The sequence below is a fragment of the Anneissia japonica genome, unplaced genomic scaffold (genome assembly GCF_011630105.1).
Source record: "Anneissia japonica isolate Jap-2015-1 unplaced genomic scaffold, ASM1163010v1 scaffold277_len1293397_cov203, whole genome shotgun sequence".
Lineage (NCBI taxonomy): Eukaryota > Metazoa > Echinodermata > Crinoidea > Comatulida > Comatulidae > Anneissia > Anneissia japonica.
Genome location: NW_022719460.1, coordinates 864,166 through 891,793, shown reverse-complemented (window position 1 = coordinate 891,793; position 27,628 = coordinate 864,166). Strand labels below are relative to the sequence as shown.

Here is a 27,628-nt window from a genome sequence, read left to right as displayed (position 1 = left end):
TTGAAGAAGCATGCTATTTATTTAGGCGCACGCACACATGTGCTAAGGATTGCCTAGCGAATATATCAACTGTCCTACGAGTAGGTGACAATCCCTTTCACAAGTCAAACATTTATTTATTTATTTAAAACCATATTTTGAGTGGGCGACCCTTACAGAATAAATCTGATGTTCAGGGGCTCACTTAAATACAAAAATATAAAAAGTATGTAAAAATATAGCCAATCTATCAATTTAGTCATTAAATTTAAAACAGCGAACATTAAAATACTAAAAAAATAAAATAAGAAAAAGAAAGCAAAAGAAAGAAAACAAAGAAAAAAACAAACACACACAAACACCCGAAACCACACAGGAAAAAAAACCTAAGAAAAAGGGGAATATAAATTCTTGTTTAAAATGTGTTGCTTGATGTGCTTTTTAAAGGTGTTGTATGTAGGTATGGTGGTGATGGCAAGTGGGAGGTTATTCCAGAATGAAGGAATATACACACATGATAATTTATACTAAGTCTCAATGTGAGGCTTAAGGCGTGAAATTGTTTTGGTCGTGAGAAAAATCCTGCGACACTGACATTAATTGAACCTAGGACCCTGGGTTTAAAAGGCAAGCTTCTTAACCACCAAGCTATTCAACTCCACTTGAATCAATTTATTTATAATTGATTTAATAGTAATTTATTTATAATCAATTTTAGGTGAACAACTTTTAAATGTATATTATTCATGAATAAACCTTGTATATTTTTAAAATGTCACAACCACGTGGAAGAATGCCGTCTTTTTTTTTAGGTGAATATCTTTTAAATGTGTATTTTTAATTTATATTTTTTTGTGAATAAGGCTTTGATTGATAATGAGCAGTTTTCCTAATTGATTTTTTGAATTTTACGGGTGTTTGATTAGAGAGAGACATTTAATGTCCTTGTCTTCAATAAATTTTAACACAAGAGTATATTTTAGAAAAAAAAAATTTATAAAACCACACCTACTGTAATGTAGAGTACAGAAAGTGTACGAGTGATTCTCAAGGGCTTCCTCTATTTCGAAGTCCTGCATTCACCAATGGAAAATTGTTTTTACATTATTTATTTACTCTTTCAGTTTTTTTTAACACGAGAACCCTTTACAGAAATAGAAGACTCATTGAGATTTTCATAATATTTACAAAACAAACAGTATTTTGTGTAAATATTCTTGTTTCCTGCTTACCAATGTGCATATTGTACCAGATTTTGGCAATTGTAGTGAATGATATTAATAATAATATTAATATTTTGTGCAGATAAGATCTGTCCTTATGAAAAAGATTTAACTTATTCAACCTCAATAAGTAAATGCCTGGTCAGTCCCTTGTGTTTTCAGTTAAGTCGGATAAAGATTATTTTTATTGCAGCACTCGTACTCTGGAATGCACTATCAATTTACATTAAAAACATTAATGTCCATTTCTTCATTTAAAAATCACTTAAAGACGCACATCTTTCATTCTCTATTATTTGGACCACTATTAACATGGATCTTTTAATGACACTGCATGAATTTCTATTTTATTTATTATTACTACATTTAAAAAAATTCTTTTTGAAATTTCCAAATTTGAAGTTGTTTTTTTCTGTAAAATATTCTACTTCATCATTGTAAAAATGAAAGAGAGTTTAGAAATTTGGGAAAAGGATGCAAATGTAGCAATTGTGAATGTTTTTGTGAATTTTTGTTTGAGGTATGTAAATTCATATTGGGTCATGTTACAGTAATTTTGGAAGAATGCTAGATGATGTGACCCTAGCATTGTCTCCACTGGAGACTCCTGTAGTACACAGCCTAATTTATCACTTTCCTTTAAAGGGAACATCAGTAGACATAGTAATAACATTTGACTTCTTTTCTGGGATTAAAGTATGTCTAAATATGGAAATAATAGTTATAAAAATAGGGTTTTATTAATTTTTATTTTCACACCTATTCCAGGCCTTGTCATTTGAAAATGGCAGGCGAGCAATAAAACACTCACCATAATTTTTAGGCGAGTGGTTATTTTGCGGGATTGGNNAGTGCACTCTCCCAATACATCCAACCCCCTTCCCCACCTCGGGACCGGTTACGATGTTCGGATTTCCGGAAAGTTTGGTTAATGTAACATATCTATTGAACCCTTTCCGAACAAGCTTGTTGCATTGTAGGCCAGCTAGGATGGCCTGGCTGGTGAAGTAGACATAGGCCTAGCTAGCAAGTGTCCCGTTGGTTCGGTATGGCTAGGCCTAGCCTAGCCTACGAAAATTTAACATACATACAGTGTAAAGTACCTGTTTTGTTGTACTGTACAGCAAATTTACTTACCAATAAAACGAATGCTTTTTTATATTGTTTTTACGTGCATTTTTGATCTGATATTTTCCCCCTAAACCCAACACATTCTTCGTAGTCACGATGCCACTTGCTGGTTGTTTGATTGTTGTAAACATCAGATATCAGGTCGCGCCTCTCTCCTAAACTCTGCCAGCTAATTGGTTAATTTTTTTCGTTGGGTCATGTGCAAACATGTGCTTGGTTGTGATGACGTCAGATCGCCAAAGTTTTATTGTGTGACAATTTGCTGTGATAGAATGAACTCAGTGTATTTCGCCTATATTTATAAATTAAATCTAAATAACAAATTTAAATTTTATTTTCTACAAATTTCCTCTGTAATTAAATTAGCAACATGTTTCTCAAAAGTGTCTTGTTTGAAGAATAAGTGAAGCTATGCATTTGTAAATTTACACTGACGAATCAATCAAACGTCATCCAAATCCGAATAAACGTCTACTAGAAAAGTCAGCCGTAGAAACTTGCTTTGAGTTCCGTCTACATTTCAGTTTGATTCCAATCGATTTTTAAGGAGCGATAATGCACTTTATTAAACAATGGAAGGCGTAATTTTTACTTTTATCTAACCATGTAACTTTATCGTTTTCCGGATGTGTCGTTTTAAATCCATAGATAATCTCTGGCAGCAGTACGCTATTGGGACTGAGAAAGCAGTATGAACGGTTCATTCACAGGGTGTTGTGCTAGGCCTACATGATTAATAGTTGTTAATTCCTAGACAGCAATGTGATTCTTGCGTTATTTCGTCCAGAAATTGTTGTTTATTAACTGTTAACTGTTAAAAAAGTATAATGACCCACAATATCGGTATAAAGACGTTTTTCAGCCTAGGCCTAGCATGTTTTACGTTGGTAAATAATTGCTTTGGTCAGCAAAAATTGCGTTGGCATTTCGAGGGCTGTGGAGGTGAGTTATTTTGAAATGTAAGGCGAGCTATTTTCTGCTATTCTCCAAGTCAATAGTGAAATTTTTGGAATGTTTTTTAAGTGTTTAACATCAAAACAAAACAGGAAATTATCCAAATTTTAAACATAATTTTTACCCCGCCAATATTTCCATAGCAAATATGATTAGGATTTTTCATTAATCATGTTAGTCTTTTTATGCAACTCTTTTTTCTGTTTCTTAAACACAGTATTATGCTTTTCACAAAATTCATTTCATTTTATTTATGACTGCAAGATGAATACCAAATTAAAATATTTCATATCAAAACCTTTGAGTATGGTTTCAAATGTGTATTATAGTTCTACAATTTGGATGGTTTTGATAGTGGACTCTGCTCATTTGTAACATCCTTGTTTTTAGTGGTATGCCGGCATAATCAGCAGCATTTCCTGACAGTGTGACATTATTTTTATTATGAATTCATATTTTATACAATAGTTGTACTGCAACTTTGAGGAAATTCAGTGAATGAGTTCTTTTAATATCCTTCACATTGTAGCTTTTAATATTTTTTATCTATTTTTTTATACCAAATTTGAATCAAATAATAAATCAAATCAAATAAAAATAAACATGGTACCTGCACATTAAGTAATGGTTGTGACTGCACTTTTAAGATACAGCACTGCATTTTGATTTATTGAATGAGTTTTTAGAGGCTTCAAGCCTCTTTTATATAAATGTAAAATTTGTTATGAAATTAAAATTTATAATGTGCTACTTTAATATTTAAATATTCAATATAAATTTATTGTAATCTAAATTTAATAACAGATTCATGAATATAATACAACCAGAAATAATTGAAAAGATACCTAACATTTAACAGCCGTTCTTAAATATTCATGTCAAAATGTATGTCATAATCCAAAAACATGTATAAATATGTATTTTTGCTTTATGTTCAATAATAAAAAATTTAATATCTACAGTACATTTAAATTCCTAATAATTCAATATTTTTGTATTCTTCAAATGCATGAAATTGATAAAAACATAATTGGTTTTCAGAGATATGTGATGTTATATTCACTGATATAAAATTTGCATAATTGAAATTCATGAAAAACAGTGTGTGAAACAAGGTTTAGAAAAGGTCTTGCTTAATCTCATTCTTTTAAAACAAAGTGACAATTGTGAAAGTGACAATTGTGAAAGTGACAATTATTTTCATAAGACAAAGCACATAACACATGATTCTTTGCATAAATTTACAGACCAATATATGATTGAGAACCTCAAAAAACCCATAATCATAGAGTAGACATGTGTTCGGGCGAAAACGGGAAAACATTACATAAGGTTCTTACCAGTATTGTGTCCGCGGGTGGTCTGCCCGTTCGTACAGAATGCGGCTTTCGAAAAACCATTAACCTCCGACGTAAGACCTAAGGTATTATGCAAATGATGAGTTTATCAAGTTACCCTGAACCCTTGCGTCACCCCACAGACATTGACGTTGTTACACCGCATAATGTTGATGTCTCAAAACCAAGTAATGAAATGACTGGAAAAGCTACAACAATCTTCATAAAGCATAGGGCCTACATTGAAATCTCCCAATAAATCGCAGATGTGCATTTTGGGCGTATAAACTCAGAATAAACTTTCATTCATTTGGCAATGGTAGTATAAAACAGAAAATCACATCTTTTGTTAAACGAATAATCAGTGGTACCACGATCATGTATGCATATGGCGGACGTAGTAGCCTAGGCTACTATGTAATAAGGTAACAATCTGGATTCTAGGCTAGCCCTCTGTTGAAATAATATATTTTTTATCGAGCTTTTTAGTTTTGTTTTTGGAATTAAACTGTAAAATAAGCAGGGACCATGAAAATTTAAACAGACTTTACTTCTGGCGCGTGTTGAAACAATTCAAGAGCAATTATAAAGGGATTAAGTGATAAAGAATGCTCCCTGCTGCTAACATGCTGATTTTGCTCCTCCAAAACACTGCAATTTGCAGCGTTGGATTATCAGTGGATATCAGCTGGCGGTCCGTGTTAAACACGCGTTCGGGCGAGAACTGGAAATGGCCATTTCCGGATTTATACCATGTTAGACTCCACAAAAAACTCGCCCGAACACACCCTAGGAAAGCATAATAATATAGATAAGACCTTTACTGTAGTACTGTGCACAGGAAATCTAAAATATTTTGTGTATGATACTGTTTCATTAATTGATTTGTGTATGATACTGTTTCATTAATTGATACTGTATATGATACCGTTTCATTAATTTGTGGAGTAGCATCATTTTTTTTTTAGAAGTGTTTGAGTAAATCTCAGTGGGTATTTGGGGATTAGATAATAAGCACTTTCGATTCTTGGAGCTTAACCCTTGAAATCAGCATATGTATTTTTATGGGTATGGATCTTAGATAATATAGAATGATTGAGACAGGAGTGGTCTCCTGCGTGCCAATAGGCATTTGAATCGAGAAAAAACAGACTTTTTTCTTACAGCATTTGACTAAAAATAATTTTAGAAAAAGAATATTAATAATTCCTTTCACAATGCTGTTGAGGTTGGATTCATTTGGTTTGTTGAACTTGGCATTTATAATTTTACATTTTATGGGTGTCTGGGTAAAAGCAAGCCAGCAATGGGTTGTAGATAGGTTAATTTAATCTGGTTTCTGATTGTTCAATGCAAGTCAAATTCCTCATACTGGATGTTTTGTTAGTGTGAGCTATCTGCAAATACTTTAGGGTGTGTGAGCTGCAGTCTTTGGTTATGTTAGCTAGGTAATTTTTTTGACTGTTAGCTGGGCTACTGTTTTTGCATGTATCAGGTATATTGTGTCATGTAGTGTACCTGTAAAATGGCTCCTGAAAAAATATCCCAGGTAAAAATGTATTTAAGTTAAAAGATATGTAAAAGAATTTGTTTCGTTGGGTAAGCTACTGTTGTAAAGCCACTGTTAGTTGGCTATGATGTGTGGGTTTGACAATATATCATCTCGAGTGTAAACTAGGCCATCAATATACGTCACTATCATTGGGTGTGCGAGCCACATAACAGTGCTGTTAATGTCATTGAATGTGAACATGCATTGAAAGAGTGAAAAGCGAGGCAGTGTATGGCTAAACATATTGACTAAGCTCAGCCAGGCCAGCAAATGCAACCTAGTGACCTGACCAGGAATCTGCTTCCATTTTATCAGGTCAAGGTTAGAGCTTGTTGTAGGTTGTCTTGTGTGTTGCATAATACAACATACCGTGCAGGCTACTCAGCCAGAACTACAATTCCAGGCTGGCATCCCGCTACGGTTTGATTCCCTAGTAGTGTTTTATTAGAATTTGGACATACCAGATCATACTTTAATAATGCTATAGGATATATTCTATCATTAATGGCGAAACATTGATTTCACTGAGTGAGTATTTTGCTTGGATTATTTGTTTAATGTAATGATAGTGACACTTGAGTTATTTGTTATTCACAATTCATATAGTCATTGTTGACCGTAATTATGGTACTGCTCAATAATATCAGATTATTAAAACACTGAGTGTATAATTCTATCTGGGTAATTACTGCTTTATTAGATTCTTTTATGATACTGGTACCTTTTAGAATATGTCTAATTTGGAAACCTAATGATAAAATAAGATTCTAATTTAGTATTAGTATATAAATAGTCATGCTAATACTGCTTTTACTCATTTAATATATAAGCTGACCTTGATTCCAGATGTCCATATCCTCTTGATATCTCAACTTCTTTATTTTTAGGTTTATTATAAATTTTATCAATCATATTTTCTAAATCTTCTTAGGCGGAAATTTATTATAACAACACATTCTGTATAATTCATTTTTAGTGTAATGTAAACGTATTAAATCAACAGGGATCTAGTTTTGGAAACCAACTGAAACTATAGCATAATTGCCTTCCGTGGTCAGTTCACTTGTGAGACAATTCCCTATTCTTAATAGTGTACTTTTCTATGTAGGCATGCTATTATATATGTAAGACTAACCGCTAAACATCCTGTCCGGAGGACGAGGTAATTAAAACCAAAGCAAGTAAGGCAAAGTCTAATTACTCAACCGTTGATTTGATGTTATGTTTTTATGTGTGAGTGCCAATTGATTGTCAGCTATTGTCAGGAGACAGCTCTTTTGTGGTACTGTTCAGATATTGCACCTAAAACTTTACTGATTGAAATGGCTAAGTTCTGAGATGATACATCCATGAGAATAATTTATTTATTTGAATCCAAGTAAAATATTTTGTAGTAGAAAACGTCTTGTTTTGAGGTTTTAATTAAAGGATTTGAAACAAGAACTGGAATTAGGAGGCATATTTGTACTTTGTATTTTTATGACAATAAAAGATCTGTATCTGTGTCCACAGTGCCACTCAGTTCAATTTGATGAAAATACTGCATTAACAATTTACATCCACTGATGATCAGTTTGTATGACAATGTGTTTATTCAATGAGTACACATTTTTTAAAATATAAATTTATGTATTGAATGAATTTTTAAAAATTCAATTGGTAGCAGGATTTGGGTAATTACTTGTAGTCTCTTGAATGTTTTACCTCTACTATTACATTATATAGTGATAAAAGTGGTAATGAAGCCGTGTTAGTCTAAACAAATATACAAAGAAAATTAAAAAGCAGCACTCCGAGACTAACTTGGATGTTATTTATTCAACACGAGCTTTCGCTCGTGTAAACTTACAGTAAACTTATAGTAACTTTGGATTTCAACCATGTTTAATGCTTTATTTTATTTATAGTAATATGTAGTTCACTTTCAATTGTCCATTATATTTGATGATTAGTATTTAAAAAAAGGAATCGGTTTCTGAATTCATATATTCATTGTTGGTAGATTTACAATGAATATTGATATATGAACTATGATTAAATGTGCAAGATTATTAATCACTATGAATGGCTGTTTTAATTGATTCATAAACAGGGATATATGGGTTATTAAACACTGATGGAAGACGATAAATTTAACATAATTATAACGGGGAATGATTTTGTGATTATTACTCCGTATTAGTAAGAGAAAGCTAAGCACTATTGTACTAAATAAATATAACTTTCCTATACTTGGAAAAACAGTGACATTAATGGCTCAAATACACCCTTCAGTTAACATGTACAGCACATTGAAAGCACTTAAACAAACTTGTACATTTAATTAAGCCTACCAGCTTTCAAACAGCACATCATATTAATAGGAGTATATTCCATTTATCAAGGCATAGGTGGATTAATTATTTAGCCTAACAGTAGGTCAAGTGATAAACAAGATTTTCATACCTTGGTTCTTGTTTACCTGCCGCTCACTGATAATTATTTTAAATAGTAATTAATAATTATAGGCTTTTGAATCGAGCAAAAACAGATTTTTCTCTTACAGAATTTGACTAAAAGTAATCCTAGGAAAATATATATAAGTAATTTCTTTCACAAAGCTGTTGAGGTTGGAGTAATTTGATTTGTTGAGCTTGGCTGTTACAATTTTACATTTTATGGGTGTCTTTGAAAGCAAGTGAGCAATGGGTTGTAGATAGGTTAATTTAATCTGGTTTCTGATTGTTCAATGCAAATCAAATTCCTCATACTTGATATTTTGGTAGTGTGAGCTATCTGGAAATATCTTTGGGGTATGTGAGCTGCAGTCTTTGGTTATGTTAACTTTGGTTATGTTAGCTAGGTAATTGTATTTTTGGCTTATGCGCACCCATTGGTAATTTCAGAAAGATAGTAAATTGTGGTCAATGATAAAAATATTTATTTCCTTTCAGAAAGTCATATATCATAATTGAGTCAAATTACTGAGCTTTTTTCTTAAATTATTTATACAACAACGCGATGAAGCCATATGTGTACGTTAAGAATAAAAGCACTCTTGATTACATTTCACCTCTAAACCAAATTGCGTATTTTTCATTTGTCAATATTTCATTTTTTCCTTTGCCTATAAAAATGTTATCCTCCTGAAAATAATAATAATAAGTTAAATAGGCATACTCCATTTATGCCATTTGGGGATTCAGAATTTCAACACTTTTATTAATTCGTCTCCATGAATGGTTTTTCAGATCTGCTTAAAAAATATTGCATAAGGAAGCTTTGAGTGATTTGTTCTTGAAATGCCCAAAATCGGTCAATGTAATGCTGGTTACATTGACTAATGTGCAGTACACGTTACAAGAGCGATTGATTAGATGGGAAGTCTCTAAAAAGGAACAAACATGTGCCATGAAATTGAAACTTTTTCTTATTCTGGTGCAAACTCACTGAGAATATCGAGACAAATTTTGATTATTTTTTTTTATTATTCCTGGGATTAATGCAAAGCAAATAATACAGTTTCAATTGCGCATTATATTTGATGATCAATACTAGACAGAATGAGTAGGTTTTGTAAATTCATATTCATGATTTGTAATGTTGGTAAAGTAAAGCTATGTGCATATCTTGTTCCTAATCTATAGGTTGAGACATGTTTAGAAGCTAAGCTGAGAATTTTCTTTCAATAGTCATAAGGTTTTTTTTTTACATCATGTCGAAGAAAGATCATTTGCTTCATTTGGTTCTATCTAAAGGGGGAGATTTTGTGAATATCCATCCATGGAACTTGTAAAATGCTGCGATTATTCATCCGTGAAGTATTTTGTACGTGTCCAGTGAAGCATATCCATACATCTAGACTTATAATGGAAGCTAGTTTGTATTGAACAGCCAGTATTCATGGCTGCCACCAAATTTCTGTATTAATATAGTACTACTGTATCTATTCTTTATTTTTCATTTTGTTTTTTAAGAGGATTGTGCTTTGAATGTCTACACTAGACCTTGGAATTAATATTTTTTTTAAGGTAAGTTTATAATCTAAAAAAAATATAATATAGATCTGTATTAGATCCGTGATCATTTCTTGAAATATGATTTTGGGATCATAATGTTGGGTACTGTACTTTTTTCAAATGCTTTGAATATTTTCGTTTTTTTGTGAACACAGGTTTCTCGCATTATATTTCGGAATTTACCGGTTAGTTATAAATTTCTTTTTTTCCCCATCATTTTTGGCATGTCTTACCTCTGTAAAAGTACATTGTACTTATTTATAGAAACTTGTAAATCATGTACTTCTTAATTTTGTCTTAAGCAATCATGTCTTTGTACTGCTATATGTAGTTTTGTTCAATTCTAACAGTTGAATCAAATTGAATTTTTAAAAAATCCACTTGAAAAATGAAACCCATAATGAGTAAGACAGAGAGCTGACCATTTGCGACCCTTGATGCTACTAGTTAGCTTCCTCAGAATTAGGGCGTGTTTCTACTGATAAACACAAAATAATTGATTTTTTTTAACCCTTCTTTTAATGAGTGTCAGACAGCCTGCCCACGTTTCAACTGCATTTTTGATTTTACGAAAATCAATTATTGTGATGGAAATTACGTCACCATTTTGTTTATACAACACGTTTTCCAAACTGTATAGTATCTTTCTCATTCCTGACATGATGATGAGGAGAAAGATACTGTGTGTGGCAAGAAGGCAAATGTTTTCAGCCATGTTCATCGGCACAACGAACGAGCGACCAAACAAGGGCAACGGCATAGATAGCCCGGCTTTAGAGACCCTGACGGAAACTTTTGTTAGCCTTGGGCTCAGATCTCCTGTCACTATCTTTGGAGCCACCACTGGTGGAAAGCGACAGTCAATAGACATGTTCATGGTGGTGATATCAGAATTACTTCTCTGATCAAAGGTGTCTGTCATCAAGAGTGTATGTTGTCATCTGGAGTTTTCGTTTTTTAAACTGTGATGCTGGTAATGAAAGGAAATCATCGTGGCTACCAAATTGTCTAGACTTGATTCAGTTTCATTATTGTGCATACATTCAACAGCAGGTTTGGTATTTGCAAGCAAAATTAAATACTGTGAATGTATATTTAAACAGTACTATTAAGGCTCATTTCCACTGAACATAGTAACAATTTCAATAATAAAATCCTTAGGAGCAGCCTTTTGATTTCTTTCCTTTCTGTGATAATTTTGGTTTCCAATAAAAAAGATACCCAATATCAAATCAGCATGGCATCACTGTTACATAGAAGCATAGTTGATGCACTTGTGGCCGGGGCATTTCCCCATCGGACAGGCATGGACTACCCGTCGTCCGATGCCACAACAAGGTCATTGATCAAAAATAAAAAAATAGTAATTCATTTTTTAAATTTACTAATTTTTGGAGCCACTGCAGCTTGTGGGATGTTGTTTCTAAATATCTCTCATATAAATGTAAATTATCAGGCTACTGCAACTTATTTTCGGTTTTCATTTCAAACACACGTTTTCTTTTTCTGCTATACTTGATTAATGAAGTTAAGTCCTATTCGAAAGGGCTTAGTCATATGAGAAGAGGACTTGTACTTTGAATGGTGTTGTGTGCTCAGCAATATTGACCATTGAACAGTACTGTGCTGTAGGCCTATTTTGTTTATTGGGTACTGGATACATTGACATCTATGTGGATTCTTCGCGTGATTTGAACCAGGATTTGAAAAACAAGTACCGCTGAGTCACAACAAGCCTTTATGATAACCTCCCCATTAAGTGCTATTTGCCCATCTATCACTAGGTGATCTACCTCATCTTTGCCCAGGTATGGACTTTGTTTCTAATAAATAGAACCATTAACAATACAAAATAGAAATGCAAAATTTCAGCCAGTTGTAGTTAAGTACAGTATTTATTTAAATCGTAGCCTGTGTTGTATTTGTAACAGCAAGTCTCAAAACATCACTATTAGCCAACATAAAAAATACATAACTTCGCTTTTATTATTAAATTTATTTGGCTCGAAGCTAAATAGGCTTGTTTTGTCCCAATCTTGATATTTTTTCAAGGTAACCTTGTCATTACTGCTTACATTTGCTGTAAATAATTGGCTGTATTTTGTAGGGTTTATCGAGTCTGTGAGATGAATGTAAACTAACAGTAGCATTTGATGTCATTTCATCAATTCCTAGATTTTGTTGTCTCTGCCCGTAAATTGTCAGGTATTATACGGCGAGAATAAATCAAGATTTGTTGCATTTTCACCCAGTTATTACTGTGAGTGATTTACTTATGTGAGCGTAAAGTGTGATGACTCCCTGATTTGGTAATATATCTGAGTAAAATAGATTGCCTCTAGTTTACAAGTGTTTCATTGATTTCCCACATTGATATTTATTACATATCAATGGCAACAGTACATGTGAAATTCCAACTAGGAGTGAAACCCAACTTTTAAGGATTATATCAGTGTTTGATAACATACTCAACACTTTCATTTGTAAGTTTCATCTTCTGTTGAAGATACAGATGCAGTATCTTTATGAAGTACATTTGACATGTTTATCATGGAGTTTTGTAGTGCAGTTAATTGGAATATAATGAAATTGTTTAGCAAATACTTGCCATACTATCTTCAGGGGTGGTGCCAGCGGGGCCAGGGGTCAGAGCCCCCTGTCTGGGAGAATTTCTTCCCCTCCCCCCCCCCCACCTCGGGGAGAATAAGTACAATTTGTTGGGGAGAAAAAAAATTATATGTATTTTCTACATGTTAGTAGACTCTAAAATAGATTAAATAAGCCTTTGAAACCCCAAAATTGTTAAAATTTTCAGGGGATTCGCCCCCTGGACCACTTTCGAAACCTTATAATCGATGCTCGACTACGCCCACATTGCTTTCGTCGGGGAAATCTGACCCCTTGTAGGCTGCATCGCCCCTCTTCCCCGGTCGGGGAAATACTGGCACCACCCCTGATTATCTTCATTTGAGTATGATACTTAATTACAATGTATTCAATGTTGCGATATATTAGATCCAATGGGGTTTTTTTTGGTTTTTTTTTGGACGAGACGAACACAACATGTGTCGTGGAGTGACAGCCTCCATTATCCCTCACTTCGCTATGGTCATAACCCCAAACTAAAAGAAAGAAGATAAGTTAAGTTTTATCATGAAATACATCACAAGTGTTGTAGTGTCGAGTGATATGCTTTCGAGCAGTTTCCTGATCAGAAATGAGGCAAAAATATGGGTGTTTCATTATCTATCCATAATTGTTATTTCCTGTTTTCAGATGTAAATTCAAAGGACAGGTTTAGTTTTTACTCAGTGTTGGGTATCCATGTTGCAAGTCTGTAAATGTCACATCATTAATTAACTAATGTTTAAGTCAGAAATATGAATATATTACATATGAATTGAATTTAGGAATATGGAGATGATTTAAAAAAATTCCTTACTAGATAAACTAATTATTTCCATTTATCTATTAGGGTGAACTGCATTAAAACATTTATAGAAAAAAAATCTTAACAATAATAGTTTTTGCTTTGAAAGAGAGTCAACCTTGTTTTACTAATTAGATACTGTACGACACACAGTTGTATACCTCCTCTTTTTTTCCTATCCACAGAGAATTTTTGTGTGATTTTTTTGTGTGTTTTGTCTTGAAAGTAAAGAAAAAAAAAATCACAGAAAATACTACAGAAAAAGACAAAGATTTTTTTTATGTGCCCAAGTTTTGCATTGATTTACTATTCAGAAGCATTTTTTGTTTATTTGCATAATATATGCATTTTATAATAAAGGATTACATTAGAAGCCATTTTGACTTTTGTGTTAGATAATATGATGTTTCTATTCCTTCAAAATATGGTTCAATTTAAAGTCAAATATAATCAAATCAGAAGGTTGATCATTATTAACAGTTGTTACATTTTACTGCGAGCATTCTATCTCTAATGTTTTTGCCAAAATAATGATAACATCCCTCCTCCCTTTCGCTCTGTCAAGTTTTAGGGGAAGTAGTTGTGTTTGTTAAATACTATTTCCTTCCTGATGTATTGTATAATAATTTGTTTTCGATATCGTGCGCATGCCACATTGGAATACAAGATATGGCCCAATTGTAAGGTTTGCAGAGTATTTGGGTATGGCAGATAAACATTTTTATATCAATTGTGTAACACTGACAGAACAAAACTTCATCTGAAAACATTGAAGGTCAGCTGGGGTATGTGGAAATGTACATCATTTCCAGCGATCAGGGATCATCTTGGAAATGTTAACTATGCAGGAAAAACAAATGTCATTTAGTATGAAAATTTGATGTGAGGGATCAGATTATGTATTAATGAAATGATTTTGAAAAATCTATTGCTTTTATTGAAATAATCTAAAGCATTACAAAAAATATTTTTTGCTAATAAAAAATAAGACTATTTTATGGGAACAATAAATTATACGACGTTAGTCTTACTCATCAAATGTTGTTAAAAAATGTAATGAATTAAATATTTTTCAATTATATCTTATTTTTATTCAAAATGTAATTAGATTAAATTAAATTAAACTCTCACTACAGTACATTAAATATTGTTACATAATGTGTTAACCTTCCTTATAATAAATAGATAAAAATAAAATCTATGATTAATACTGATATGATTAATAAGTAGTAGTTATATAGTGAATAGTAATAATAATTATGTGAATAAACTTGGCATGCTTTTGTGTGTGGAATATACAGGTATGCAGTGTAATACAATGCAGATCTACTGTGTCAACTGATAATAGCATATTTTATGGACATGTAATTACAATAGCAATATGTACAGTAATGTCTGCGAAAAAATTTTTTTTCAGCTATTTTGGTATGTTGCCTCAGAATTTTATTTGTAAATAATCAATAGAGAGTTGTATTGATTACGTTGAATTACAGCTTGGTTTAATTACTAGGTAGATTATTTACTTTTACAAGATGGTGGACAATATTTCATGGCCTTAATAGTATCATTGCATTTAGCTACTATTTAACTTCTGTTTTATTTAAATCATTTAACAGAATAAATGAATTAAAAAAATAATAATTAATATGAAGTTAGTTTACAGCAGGGGTGGGTATAAAAAAATGAGTCGGAGGGCCAAAGTGAATTTTGACATCGAGGGCTGCTTCCATAAACCTTTTTACACTACTTTTATACCGCTTTATGCTCAGTTTTTTATTATTAAATTTTACAGATAATCAGTGTCTGGCAATAAACAAGGTGTTTTCCAGCCAAAGGTGGTTGGCGGGCAACACACAGGTTTTTAATTAGTTTTCGCTGGCCGCAAAAATATTATTGGCTCTTTCTAATTTCCAAATTATTGAGGTGCTGTATCCCATTTTACCCTATATTACAAATGCCTGTGGACCTAGGGGTATTGATTCTACCTATATTTATCAACCATCTCCCATTGAAAATTTATTGCGGTCCTTGCCTTAAAGGCTACAAGAGTTGGCTATGGTACTTCTAAGATATAATGGGTTGTGGTTTCACTAGTCATAGAAACTCTACAGTACAGTATGTTATCATTTTTGTGGTAGATCTTTATACTGATACATTCTAAAAATAGAACATTTGTGGCGTTCATGTAGTATTCTACTCTATATTTATACAGTATATGGTTAGTTTAGGCCAAGATGATGGCCAAGGTAACGGACATTTATTACCAACATTATGGTCAATACTGATCTTAAGAAAAAAAGCTAACAGTAGGCACTAAAATATGCTGTAAAGATGCTCTCTGATAAAATCCAGAAAAACCTCAAACATTGAGACAATTTAGTGTTTGCTGATTTTCAACACAAGTGTATGGAAAGAATATTAAAATTATATTTATGCATTAATATTTGGCCAGTGCTGGAAAAAGTGCACAACTGGCGGCAGTCAAAGGCATCGAGCATTATCTCCCGAGGCATTTTGAGGGTGAGGTGGGAGGGGATCAAATTTTTAAGTTATCTCATTTCGAGGCATTTTGAGGGGGAGGTGGGAGGAAATCAAATTTTCAAGTGATCTCATTTGCAATAGAAGTATGAAATGCAAATATGATAATTAAGTTTATTAGTTAAAGTTAGAGTTTATTCCAAAAAAATGTATAATTTTATTAAAAATTTAAGAAGTGTAGTATTTCTATTTTGTTTCCAACCTATGGAAGAGAATAAGTATGTTAAGTTACTGTTACACTAGTTAATTTGTTTTGTCGTCTTTGTTACTTGGGGTTAAGGACCTTTTTTCCTTTGTCTCTTTGTTTTTCCTTACAATTCATGAATGATTTAATTGTGTTGTTGATAAGGCTCATTTAAAGGCAACAATCATAGGATCTGCTTCATATATTTTTAATACAGGGATATTCTCTCTACATAATTTGAAAAATTAAATAGAGTAGCCAGATTTTCTTTTGTTATTTGTTTTTCCCAATTTTCTAGATTATAATTTGTGGTTACATTTTAACCGCTAATATGACATAGTACTATTATTTTGTTGACCTTTTAAAACTAGTTTACTCTTTTACTGAATGATTTCATATTGTAAAAATTAAAGATAGCATTTGCTAATATAGGCCTACATAATTTTTTGTTTCATTTTCTTTTATTCACCTTCAAATCACAGTCTTATAGGCTGAATTACGAGATTTACACAGTATTCCTTATTCAAAATTTAAAACCAAAACAAGAGCACAACAATATCATTAAAAGATTAAACATTAAAGTAACATTAAAATACGTTAAAATTGGAAGCATCAGAAATTCACAACAAATAAAATGCATTTTAACAAAACAATAATGATAATATCAAAATAATTTAATGTCTTTGTATAAAGTTACTAACTTTCAAGTAATATGTTTTTTTAAGAAATATCTAAATCAACATACCTGTAGGCCTACTGTTTTTGATCTGTTTCTGGATTTAAATGGAAATTAATTTTTTTTATAGATTTTTTATGATATTTACCACATTTTGTGCATAACAATGGATCTTTAAATATTGTAAGATAGGAAAATACGGAAAGATTAAAAATGTACTTTAGGATTAATAATTGATTAAAGTAACAGTATTACTGCAGTATTGAATGGGAATAATGACAAGCCATTTAACATACATTAATACAAAATAAGTACACAAGCATCACCTCACCACAGAACATTTCAACCAATCAGTGGCCATCGTCATCATGCCTCAACGCACATTAATATTTATGATGAGTAGCATTATGTGTGCTTTCGTGTTTCCGTCAGAGTTAAGAAAATGAGGCCATACCCGCTGTGATGCACTCTCTTTCACTGTGCAATTTGTTCATGTTGGCTGATCAATCTAGCCTATTTGTAGGCTAGCTATGTGTTGTACAACCAGATTACTTAAGCAGGCAACCATGCAGGGACTCCTCCCTATGGAAAACAAGCTATTCTAGTTTAGCAGACATCTAGGTCTCAGGTAGCTGGGGTCAAATCATTTGGTATATAGATACATTATCAAATTAGTTACAAAGCATGCACTTAATATCATCAAATGCTAATCGTTTGTTAGCAATGTTTTTGAATAATACTTTTGAATAAGAATTAATTGAAGTTTTAGAAATTTATATATATATACATACATATATACATACATATTTTGATAAGTATTTTTCAACCTGACCTGTTTTCCTATGTTGTCTATTTGTTGATTGTAAACAAACTTTTTTTTAGCCTTTGGCTACTGTTTTGTTTTGCGTTTTATACCTTAATAACTGAAATAAATAAATGAAAAAGAATGTTACAAATTCATGCATATTCATTATACAGTAAAACGTCTATTTTACGTACCCCTTGGTACCAAGGGGTATTCATAAATTAAAAAATTTGTAGACTAGATTAGGTGTCATTTTTCACTACCTAGACCTAGCTATCCTCTGCCATTCAATGCTGATAGGCTGACGGCGGCCTGGCCAGCACGAACCAGCAGTGTAGCAGCGTGGTCTAATGCGATAGAGCCTAGCAGAAATAACCCTCGATAAAAACCAAATTATTGTAATCACTGGCATTCTTCTATTTAACAAAATATTGTTTCAATTCTTAAAACATCTCTGTTGTAAGGACCTATTATGTTCTTTCTAGTTATTAGTTCGCTGAATTATCGTAAAATCGACTTCGTAAAATCAACGTTCGTAAAACAGACGTTTTACTGTAAGTCGGAATTTTCATAGGCAAGGCAATGGTCACATGACCAGTATGGCTAAAGCTCTGCCCAGATTTTCAAATTTTCTTTGACAAAAAACTGTTGTATGCCCATATATAGTCATGATGTGCCTATATATGGTCATGATGTGATGTCATCACGACCATATTTAGGCATGTGACATGTTTTTGTCATATAAAATTTTATAATCTGGACAGGATTTAAGGAGTCATCCAGCAAAAAAAAAAAAATTAATGAAACCACTCATGAATTATAGCCAATCAGATATAGAGAATATAGGATGTTTACACTTCCAATCCAGAAAGATGAATTATCATATGGCGGCCACTTGTACACTTGCTTTGTTTAAAAGGCATTTCTGTTATAACAGAAAATGCCAAAATTATTATTAACCCGCTTTACCGAAAAAAATTATTCGGCTCCTTTTAGCTGCAATCATTTGCATACTAATCATGAATGTAACTTCCTAACACGAAGAGGTTACTGTATTAACCTGAGGAGGATTATGATTTCTATAGGGAAAGAAAAAGAATTAATGTGAAGCGAGAAAGTAACTTCTGAAGTGCGCACTTATGTTTGGTCTTGTGGGGGTGATTAATGCTATGAAAACATAATGCAATGAACGACAAGCTTTTTATATATTTTCATGCGTATTAACAAGGCTACTGCAAAAGTCATTCAAAGTTAGGTTTTTAAAAATATAACAACCAGTAAGCTTAATTATCCTCAAACAAGGAAATCCCTATGTCCATTGTTACTTCTTTCCTTTTCCTGCCGGTATTTCCCAGGATTTAGTGTATTATGAATGCAGTAATGTATAGTAATAAAATAAATGATAAAATAAAATAGTAATAAAATAAACAACAGCATGTTTTGATGTGTCGCACGTTTTCATCAGCAATAGTATATAAACCGGTAGTAACATAAGCACTGTTGGGTGATGATGACGTGTGTCTTTAATCGAAACATGTTGTTTATTAGTATTTATTTATTTTATGTATTATAATAGATACATCCATTCATTTATAAAGAGATCTGACAGATTTAGTGAAACTGGTGTATTGTCTGTCCTTGCCTTCAAATCCTAGTATCCTATTTTCAAATCCTTTCAAGTCAACGGTTTTTTCCACATCCTAAACACAACTCCACTCTCTAAGCGTCATAATGTATATTCTCGCGTATAATGCGATCTGCGTATAAAACAACAACCCCTGAGTTTGAGAATACTCGTATCATTTTTGTACGTCGGACAAATGACCCCCCTGTTTCACTGCCGGTCCTGTTTCGATAGGGTTCACTTGAAGCAAGCCTGCATTTAAGAGTTCAAATCACCATATATCATTTAAAAATTTGTTCATTCATACTAACAACAGTTAACTTAGCATCATTTCAGTAGTAAATTCGCGTATTACAGTACGGCTAATCCGCACATACGACGAACATGATTTTAAAAAATCTGAAATTTGTATGTTGTGCATATTATAAGATGACCCCCTGTTTTTTTATCGTAATTTGCTATTATAAGCCTTGCTAGAAAATATGGTAGATAGAACCATATCCATAATATTTGACTTATGAACGGCATTACCACTTACTATGACAATGGTTAAGTTCCCTATTAGAGATCCTTGGGCCATGTGCCTAATAGATGAACAATGTTTTTACTGTACTTTAACAAAAAATGTTGATAATAGGATATAGTTGGCTCAATGTTTCCTAAGAACTTTGGTGCCTACTATAGTTGATTGTTATTGCAATACCTGGAATTGTATTAGTATGTTGCAGATTACTTTACTCATAATCAGTGTCAATTCCTAAACAATTTTCAAATACTCAGCACATTTTGTATTTTTGTTAATGTTCCCATGACTTCTGCAATGATTGGTCGTAAACCTGTTTAAAAGAAAGTGGAGAAAAATCATTTATTGTTCATTATATTAATAATGTTAAACTGATGTATTTACTTGGATCTAGATAATTGCACCATAATATATGGCCTGCACATTAACTTCAGGATAGACTAAGAAATGAGGCTAAGAAATATGATCATTGGTACTGTAAGTGACGACAAGAATGATGATGGGCGAGCTTATAGGTATGATGCTAAGGCAATAATAGTAGTACACTTCTTTTTTATAAGAGCACATTATATTAAAATACTGAGACTGAAATTGCTTAAAAATAGGATAAAAAAAGAACAAATTAAGGCTGAGGTTAAATGTCAAATGAGGTTTTTATTTTTTTTTAAATAGAAAAACGAACAAATCTTAATGTACCGTATATGCAGTAGGTGTGACTATGCAGTGTAATACCCTCTATAATACAACAGTAACATTGTATACTGCTGTACTATGAATTTTCTATCTTTAAAAAGTGTGTAAAATAAGAACAATAATAAGAACAATTTGAGCCTGAAATGGGCAAAATTCTAGTGGTTCCTATATAAAGAAAAAAAGTTTAATATTCTAATTTGCCTGATAAAAAAAAAATTATTAACATTTACATGAAATTAAATTTAAATCCCAAAGTTAATAAACCATTTAATTGTAGTGTATTTTAGAAATAGAAATCAAAATTTAATTAATCTGAATTAGTTGAAAGAGTCTAGTAAATGCTAATCACTGTTTGTATTACACATTATGGAATATGGCAATTTTTGTTTGCACAGTTTTGAAGGTTGTTTTTATTTGTCTTTTTGGTTAGGTATTTGCATTGCATACATGTACTTGTGCATTTCATTGCCTATGACCATGGTGGTGTATAATAAATGAGTCACTGCTTGTGTTTATGACCTTGTAGTTTAGTGTTAAAATCACACATTTCTAATACAGGTTTAATGTTTCATTAATGTGTTTGTTAGCATTCAATCAACCCCTTGCCAGACTGAAAATATATTTTTGTTTCCAGGTTATCAACAAACATAACAATTAAACTGTACATCCTCATGAACTCTGCTGGAATATTCTTTAAACTACATGTTTACATTTAAATTAAAATTTTTAATTCTTTGTTTTTGTTATTATGTTTCAATGATTTTCTGTTGTTGCGGTAACATACTTTTATTATTATCCTCATATTTAGTACCATCATCATCATCATCATCAAATCATTGTTTTTCTTTTTAATTTAGCAAATGTTTCTGCCAAATCATCTAGGCATAGAAAGAAATAAAAATGAAAATTATTGAAAACTTAATCTTTGAAGTGTTTTATTTTAAAAAAAACTTTAATAGAGGGTGCCCTTTGGCCCTCTTTTAGGATTCTGTCTCAGTCATATAATGTGATGTAAACAGTTATCTAAATGATAAATTCTATAAATTGATTCAATTTTACTTTTTTTCTTATTTACTCATCATAATTTATAGCTGAAGTCTACCAGTAAATAACAGGTATTTTCCTTTTCCCAAGTAGGCCTAAGTTATGGAATATCACCAGCGGAAGTTGGTCTGTTTATTCAATCAACATTGCCTACAGTTTCAGTCGTATTGAGAGTCAAGCTACTGCCTGCATGCTGAATGTTGAAATTGTTGTATTGTAATCGTCATTTTAAACACAAATCTACTTTAGTTTTAAATTAAATCGTTGTACATGTCAAACTAATGTGAGTGCAAAGGTTTTCACATGCTTGTTTATGATCTACGAAGTAAACACTTAGGTCTAGTATCACCTCAATAACAGATGGTAAACTTGATAATAGTCAGAATAATTATATTAAAATTAATTTTGATAAACAGTTTCAATAAGTGAATTTAATTTATTTTTTAGGATTAAATCCTCCCATAACAGCATATTATATGCCTAACCTAGATATAAACAAAACAAAACAACACAAAATATTGTATAAAAGGTGCATTAACCAAGTAATAGTCATTGCTTATTATTATTATTCTTTTTTGCTCTTTGCAAAACATTTAATACAAACTGCATGATAGAGCAAGGATGCAAATGTGAACTTAATCATTATTCTCCGACTCTCAGTGTTAAGTACTGTATTATCATAATTTTGTTGAATTTCAGACTATTTTTTAAATATAATTATTATATAAAAAATGCAATCTGAAACAGTGGCATATCTAGAAATCTTTAAGTGGGGTGCTGATAAGGGGCGCGACGGTGAAGTAGAGGGGCTCGATGATCAGTTGAGAGGCGTTAACTCGCAAAATAAAGTGATTTATGTGATTTTAACTACTTGACCCTGATTTTTGGGGTTGCAACTGGGGTGCGAATAATTTTTGGAGGGGCGTGTTCTCCCTAGATACGTCATTGGTCGGAACAGCAGCATGTGCGCACTCTTGAACCTTTTTTTTTCGTGACTCTACTCTTCTTTATTTTTAATCCAATGTTGATATAAATATTTATGTAGACAAATTAAAATTAAATAAATAAATGTACTGTAGGTGCCTTTTCACAAGTTATTTAGATGTTATGCCAAGACTCAAATCTCCATGAATCACTGCGCTTGAAAAAAAAGCTGAAGCTTGAATGAGGAGAGGTGGTATGGTAATATATGATTCATACTGTTCAGTCCTATCACTTTGATCTCATGGTAATTTCAATCCTGAAATTGCTAGAAGGTCAAGTCAAAAGTACATGCAACACCCAAACTGCTCTAGGTCTATTGCATTGCTTTATAGCTACTAAGTGTATAGAATAAACAAATGCATCATTTTTAAATAGCTATTGTATAATTACGTGTATTTATGACTTTTAGATAAGTCCAGTGATTTTAATTGATAGTGGAAAATCAAATATATGGTTGTTATTATTAGATAAGCCATAAGGTATCGAATTATCATTGAAGCTGCTTACTTTGTGGTTGTTGCTTATCTTCTAATACTAACATTCATATCCAATAGTTTGACAACTTGATTTTCCCGTGACTAAATCAATACTTCTTTTCTCAAAGGTAAATATAAGACGGGTTTGTCCAAGCCAAATTGTAATAGGGCAACAATTTTGTAGAATATAAAATTTAAAATATTCAGTAAGGAGTCAGTATAAAAAAAAAAGATGTATAATAATAATAATATAATCATTTAAAAAGCATAGTTTGTGTTTTGTGAGGCTGGTTTATTCAACTAATGCTAATAATTTGGCCACTCAGTAGAAATAGTATTTATAAAAATTGTTAATGCTTTGAGCAACTATAATTAGGTACCTTAGTTTAAAATGTATTGAACAACACTTGTGTTGAATTGTGTACATTGTGTAGACAATGTAGGTCCTCTGGGTACACTAACAACCCAATATCCCAATGTGCGTAGATCTTGGGAGGGTTTTGCCTAGTGTTTTCTGTAGCATGCCTGTGTATTTCTAAATGCATTCCTACACACAGGATGGGGGTCTGCATTCTGAATCCCAGCTTCCTAAAGATGAAATCGGTACTTCCAGTCCTACTAACCGAGATTCAAAATTAATTTAATTTTAACGTCTGTTAATATACTGATGTGCAGCATGCCGTATGATTTGAATTGTTCAACATTAGCATTGCACATGATGAATACATCTCTTGCTGCTAAATTATCTCCAGTGATGAAAATACGTATTTGTTGAATGTTTACACAGTTGGTAGCCTCATTTTTAGGGATAAATATATTACGAAAAATGAATTACACTAATATGCAGACACAGGTGGCGATTGTACTATTTTCTTGATTACTGTTGTTTTTTCTTTTATCATTATCCATTATTTCTGATACATTTTTTCTCATCAATATTACAGGGCACCTGCCTTGAACAATGCTAATTCTATTATTATCTTGCTTTTGTCCCATAGTGAATGGAATTCGATACTGTGTTGTTAACTACATCTAATATCCGTACATATCATTCCTATTTACTGGGGAAAATTTTACCTGAAAAATGCACCGTGCTAAGCACATTCACCGTTACAAATATGATGAGAAAGATCAATTAACCCACATAAAGTCTCTGCTTATGTAGCAACCATTACCCAGCGAACAGCCTATGATAACGCATTTTGTCCGTCTTGTACGAAGGAGGCTAAGCATTATTTATCATGTGCATTAATCCTTTAAGAAGCGTCGCAACATAAAATGTGCTTTTGACAACACTTCAGACATTGAGACGTCAATGTTTTCTCTCTCATTAAGTAGTGGAATTGGCCATTGCTACTTCATCTCGCACGTTCTGCACCTTCCGTACATGTGCAGTTACAATATTTTCACTAATGCTCAAAATGCTAAATTGTTTTTATCTTTTTGATATACAGTACGACCAATTATCAGTTTTCCTATTATAAAAAAATAATAAATTTCAAACAATATTAACAAGAACAAAATAGATCATATAAGATGCACTTACTGTTTCATAAAACTTTAAAAAGTACGCTGTGAAAATTAAAATATTGGCCAAGATAATCGACATTTGTAACTAGTTAATATTTATCATCTAATGAAAATGTCATTTCAAAATTGTAATCTTTAAAAAAAAAATTAGAAATGCATAAATTATATATAAAAATAAAAAAGTTGGTTATAAAAAAATATTAGCATCACTGCATTATCGTGTAGTATTAATTAAAAATATCTAATCATCGAGGAAAATGGGTTACTCAAGTTTTATTACTTATTTTGCATCTTTTTTAAAGTGTCTTAATTATTCATGAATAACTTAAACTTAATGATAAGCACTATTCATCAAAGAAAATTTGGGGGAAACTGTGACTGGTTCATTTATTATACCTAATGCATTATTTATTCATATCAGACAAAGAGAGTATACACTATTAAATATTATGGGATAACTGAGACGGTTTCAGGTCATATTATTATAAGCCTACTATAAATGCTAATTATTCATATGAAACAAAGAAAATAAGAATACATGTACTGTGCTACATGTATCCATGAAAATGTGGGGGTAACTAGCACTAGTTACCATAGGTTTATGCATACATGGCGTACATGAATACATTATTCATAGGAAACAAAGGAATGTATTGCACTATTCATCAAAGAGATTGTGGCAGTAACTAGGTCTAGTCTCATTACTACTTACTAATTTCTGTATTATTTATTAATGGACAAAGAAGATTTATGCACCTTTAAAATTATTATTATTTCTGTATAAGTAATTGCCTACCTTATTTAGGAATAATGGAACATTCCTTTAAAATATTTCTATAATGTAATCTGATGAAAATAAAATAAAAATAATCAAATAGATTTTATAAGTATATTGTAAATGTTACATAACATTATATAATAGCAAAGTATGAATATGCCATATGTTAAGTTATATATATATTTTTTTGCATTGACTATTGTACTTCTCAGAAAGAGATGATTAATGGTTTATTAATAATGATAAATGTTGAGTATAGGACTAAGTATTAATCTGTGTATAGTAGCTATTAATATAACTTAGGAATAATATTAACTCCCAACCAAGCATTTACCTGAAAAACCCAAATGAGATAAATACGCCGGTAGCTACAATGGGTGGCATAAAGTACCTAGGGAGATTTAATGTTATTGTATCTACATAAAAATATAATATATGTGGTAAATATTATATCGTCCTTGACCTACCACTCAATATCTTTCCTCATCTAAGAAATAAAACAATTAAGATAATTTTTTTTAAATTTCAAAGAAACCTGTAAATAAGTCTATATTTATATTTTCTCCCCTTAATTTAAGTTTTGTAATGTATTGCATGCTTTCATTGTGTTCTCTATTGTAAATTTTTACTTTCTATTTTTTCTGCTGTATTATTATTTATAGTTTTTCCTACTTTTTATTTTTGAACCATACAGTATTAACTTAATATTTTTTACATATTTCCCCAAAGCCGTGCTATAATTACAAAGATTGAATTTCACAAACATCATTATGTTTCTGTTGCTTGTGTCACTTTTATCTGATGTTCTTCTTAGTAAAAATCTCCAATTCTACGAATATGTTTAACTCGACATGATTCACAAGATGTTAAACTTGGTATTGATACTGTACATGACTCCACCGGTGACCTATAAAATGTGATAAATAGTTTTTCGCTATTGTACTCGACATGATTGTACTCTACAATCTGTTAAAAACTACGACAATGAATAATTCATGATCTTGGGGCAGGATGGGATTGTTTACGTTGGTTCTTAAAGCACTAGGATGTTTAGAAATATTTATTAATGCTTTGTAATTCATACAAACAACATTTTTTTGTTTATTATGTTCTTATGCTCAGGTCAAGAATTTATCTTCAAAATGCATTTTTTTTTTCAGGATATTTAATTGGTCAGACATTAAATATGACTGGTTGATTGAGTGATTGAATGATTGACTAATTCATTGATGATTGATTGCTTGGTTTACTGATTGATTAATTGTGTTAACATTCAATGTATTTTTTTTTACCATTATAGGTGGTTGGTTATGTGTGACAGCTTGTAGTTGGGACTTGCCTGGATTACTATGAACACAGGTAGGCATAGTCCAGCCATGGCAAGCAAGCGGAAATGGCCAGATAAAATACAAAAGTAAGTCTAAAACAAAGAACAGAAATGCAAAACAAAGAGAGTAAAATTTTAAAGAAAGACACCCATTTGATGTGTAGTATTAGTAACTTGTGTTCAATCAATGTTGATTTATATATTTTCCAGTAGGCAGATGGTGCTGATGATTAGTGGTGATGTAATACAGTACTGATGGTAAATGTTGGTGCTAGTGATGATGGTTATGATAATGGTGGTAATGCTGTTTGAAAAAGATAGTGATAGCAATGCTGATAGTTGTAATGGTGATGAGGGCAATGTGGTAATGATAATGGTGATGACAAAAATCATAGTAGGAAGAAATAATGGTAATAATGGGGATGAAGAAGGTGCTAATGGTGGTGGTGGTAACATGATGATGGTGGCTGTATTGGTGATGATTGTTGAAAATATTGATGGTAAATGGTGATGAGGATTATGGTGAAGCCATTGTGGTAGCATTTATGTTAATGATGAGGGTAGTGATTATGTTGAGAATGATGGTAGAAAGAAATAATAGTTATGATAGGGAATTTGCTGATTTTTTGAAGAAAAGCAAATTGAAATAAATTTAATAATTGCATTAGTAATCATTGGTTGACATCTACAGCAAAATTAAATGAAAATGTATGTTACTTGCATGAGCAGCAAGTTAGAAGTAGAACATCAAGAAAAATGATGGGATGAAATAAAAAGGCAATGCAAAACATGGAGGCAGGCAAAGAAATGAGACGCTTCTAAAAGTTGTCCAAAATGTGTAC

At 31.8% G+C, this 27,628-nt stretch overlaps 1 protein-coding gene across 1 annotated transcript in view; it reads left to right on the top strand.

Moving 5' to 3' along the window:
• The window catches only part of LOC117110936 (nuclear receptor coactivator 3-like), a 41,998-nt gene that overhangs the window by 2,027 nt on the left and 12,343 nt on the right, over window positions 1–27,628 (top strand). The window contains exon 2 of the mRNA XM_033253786.1: window positions 26,760–26,873. Within this exon, the coding sequence (XP_033109677.1) occupies window positions 26,809–26,873 (65 nt within the window). The 5' untranslated portion in view covers window positions 26,760–26,808. The remainder of the gene's footprint in view (window positions 1–26,759; window positions 26,874–27,628) is intronic.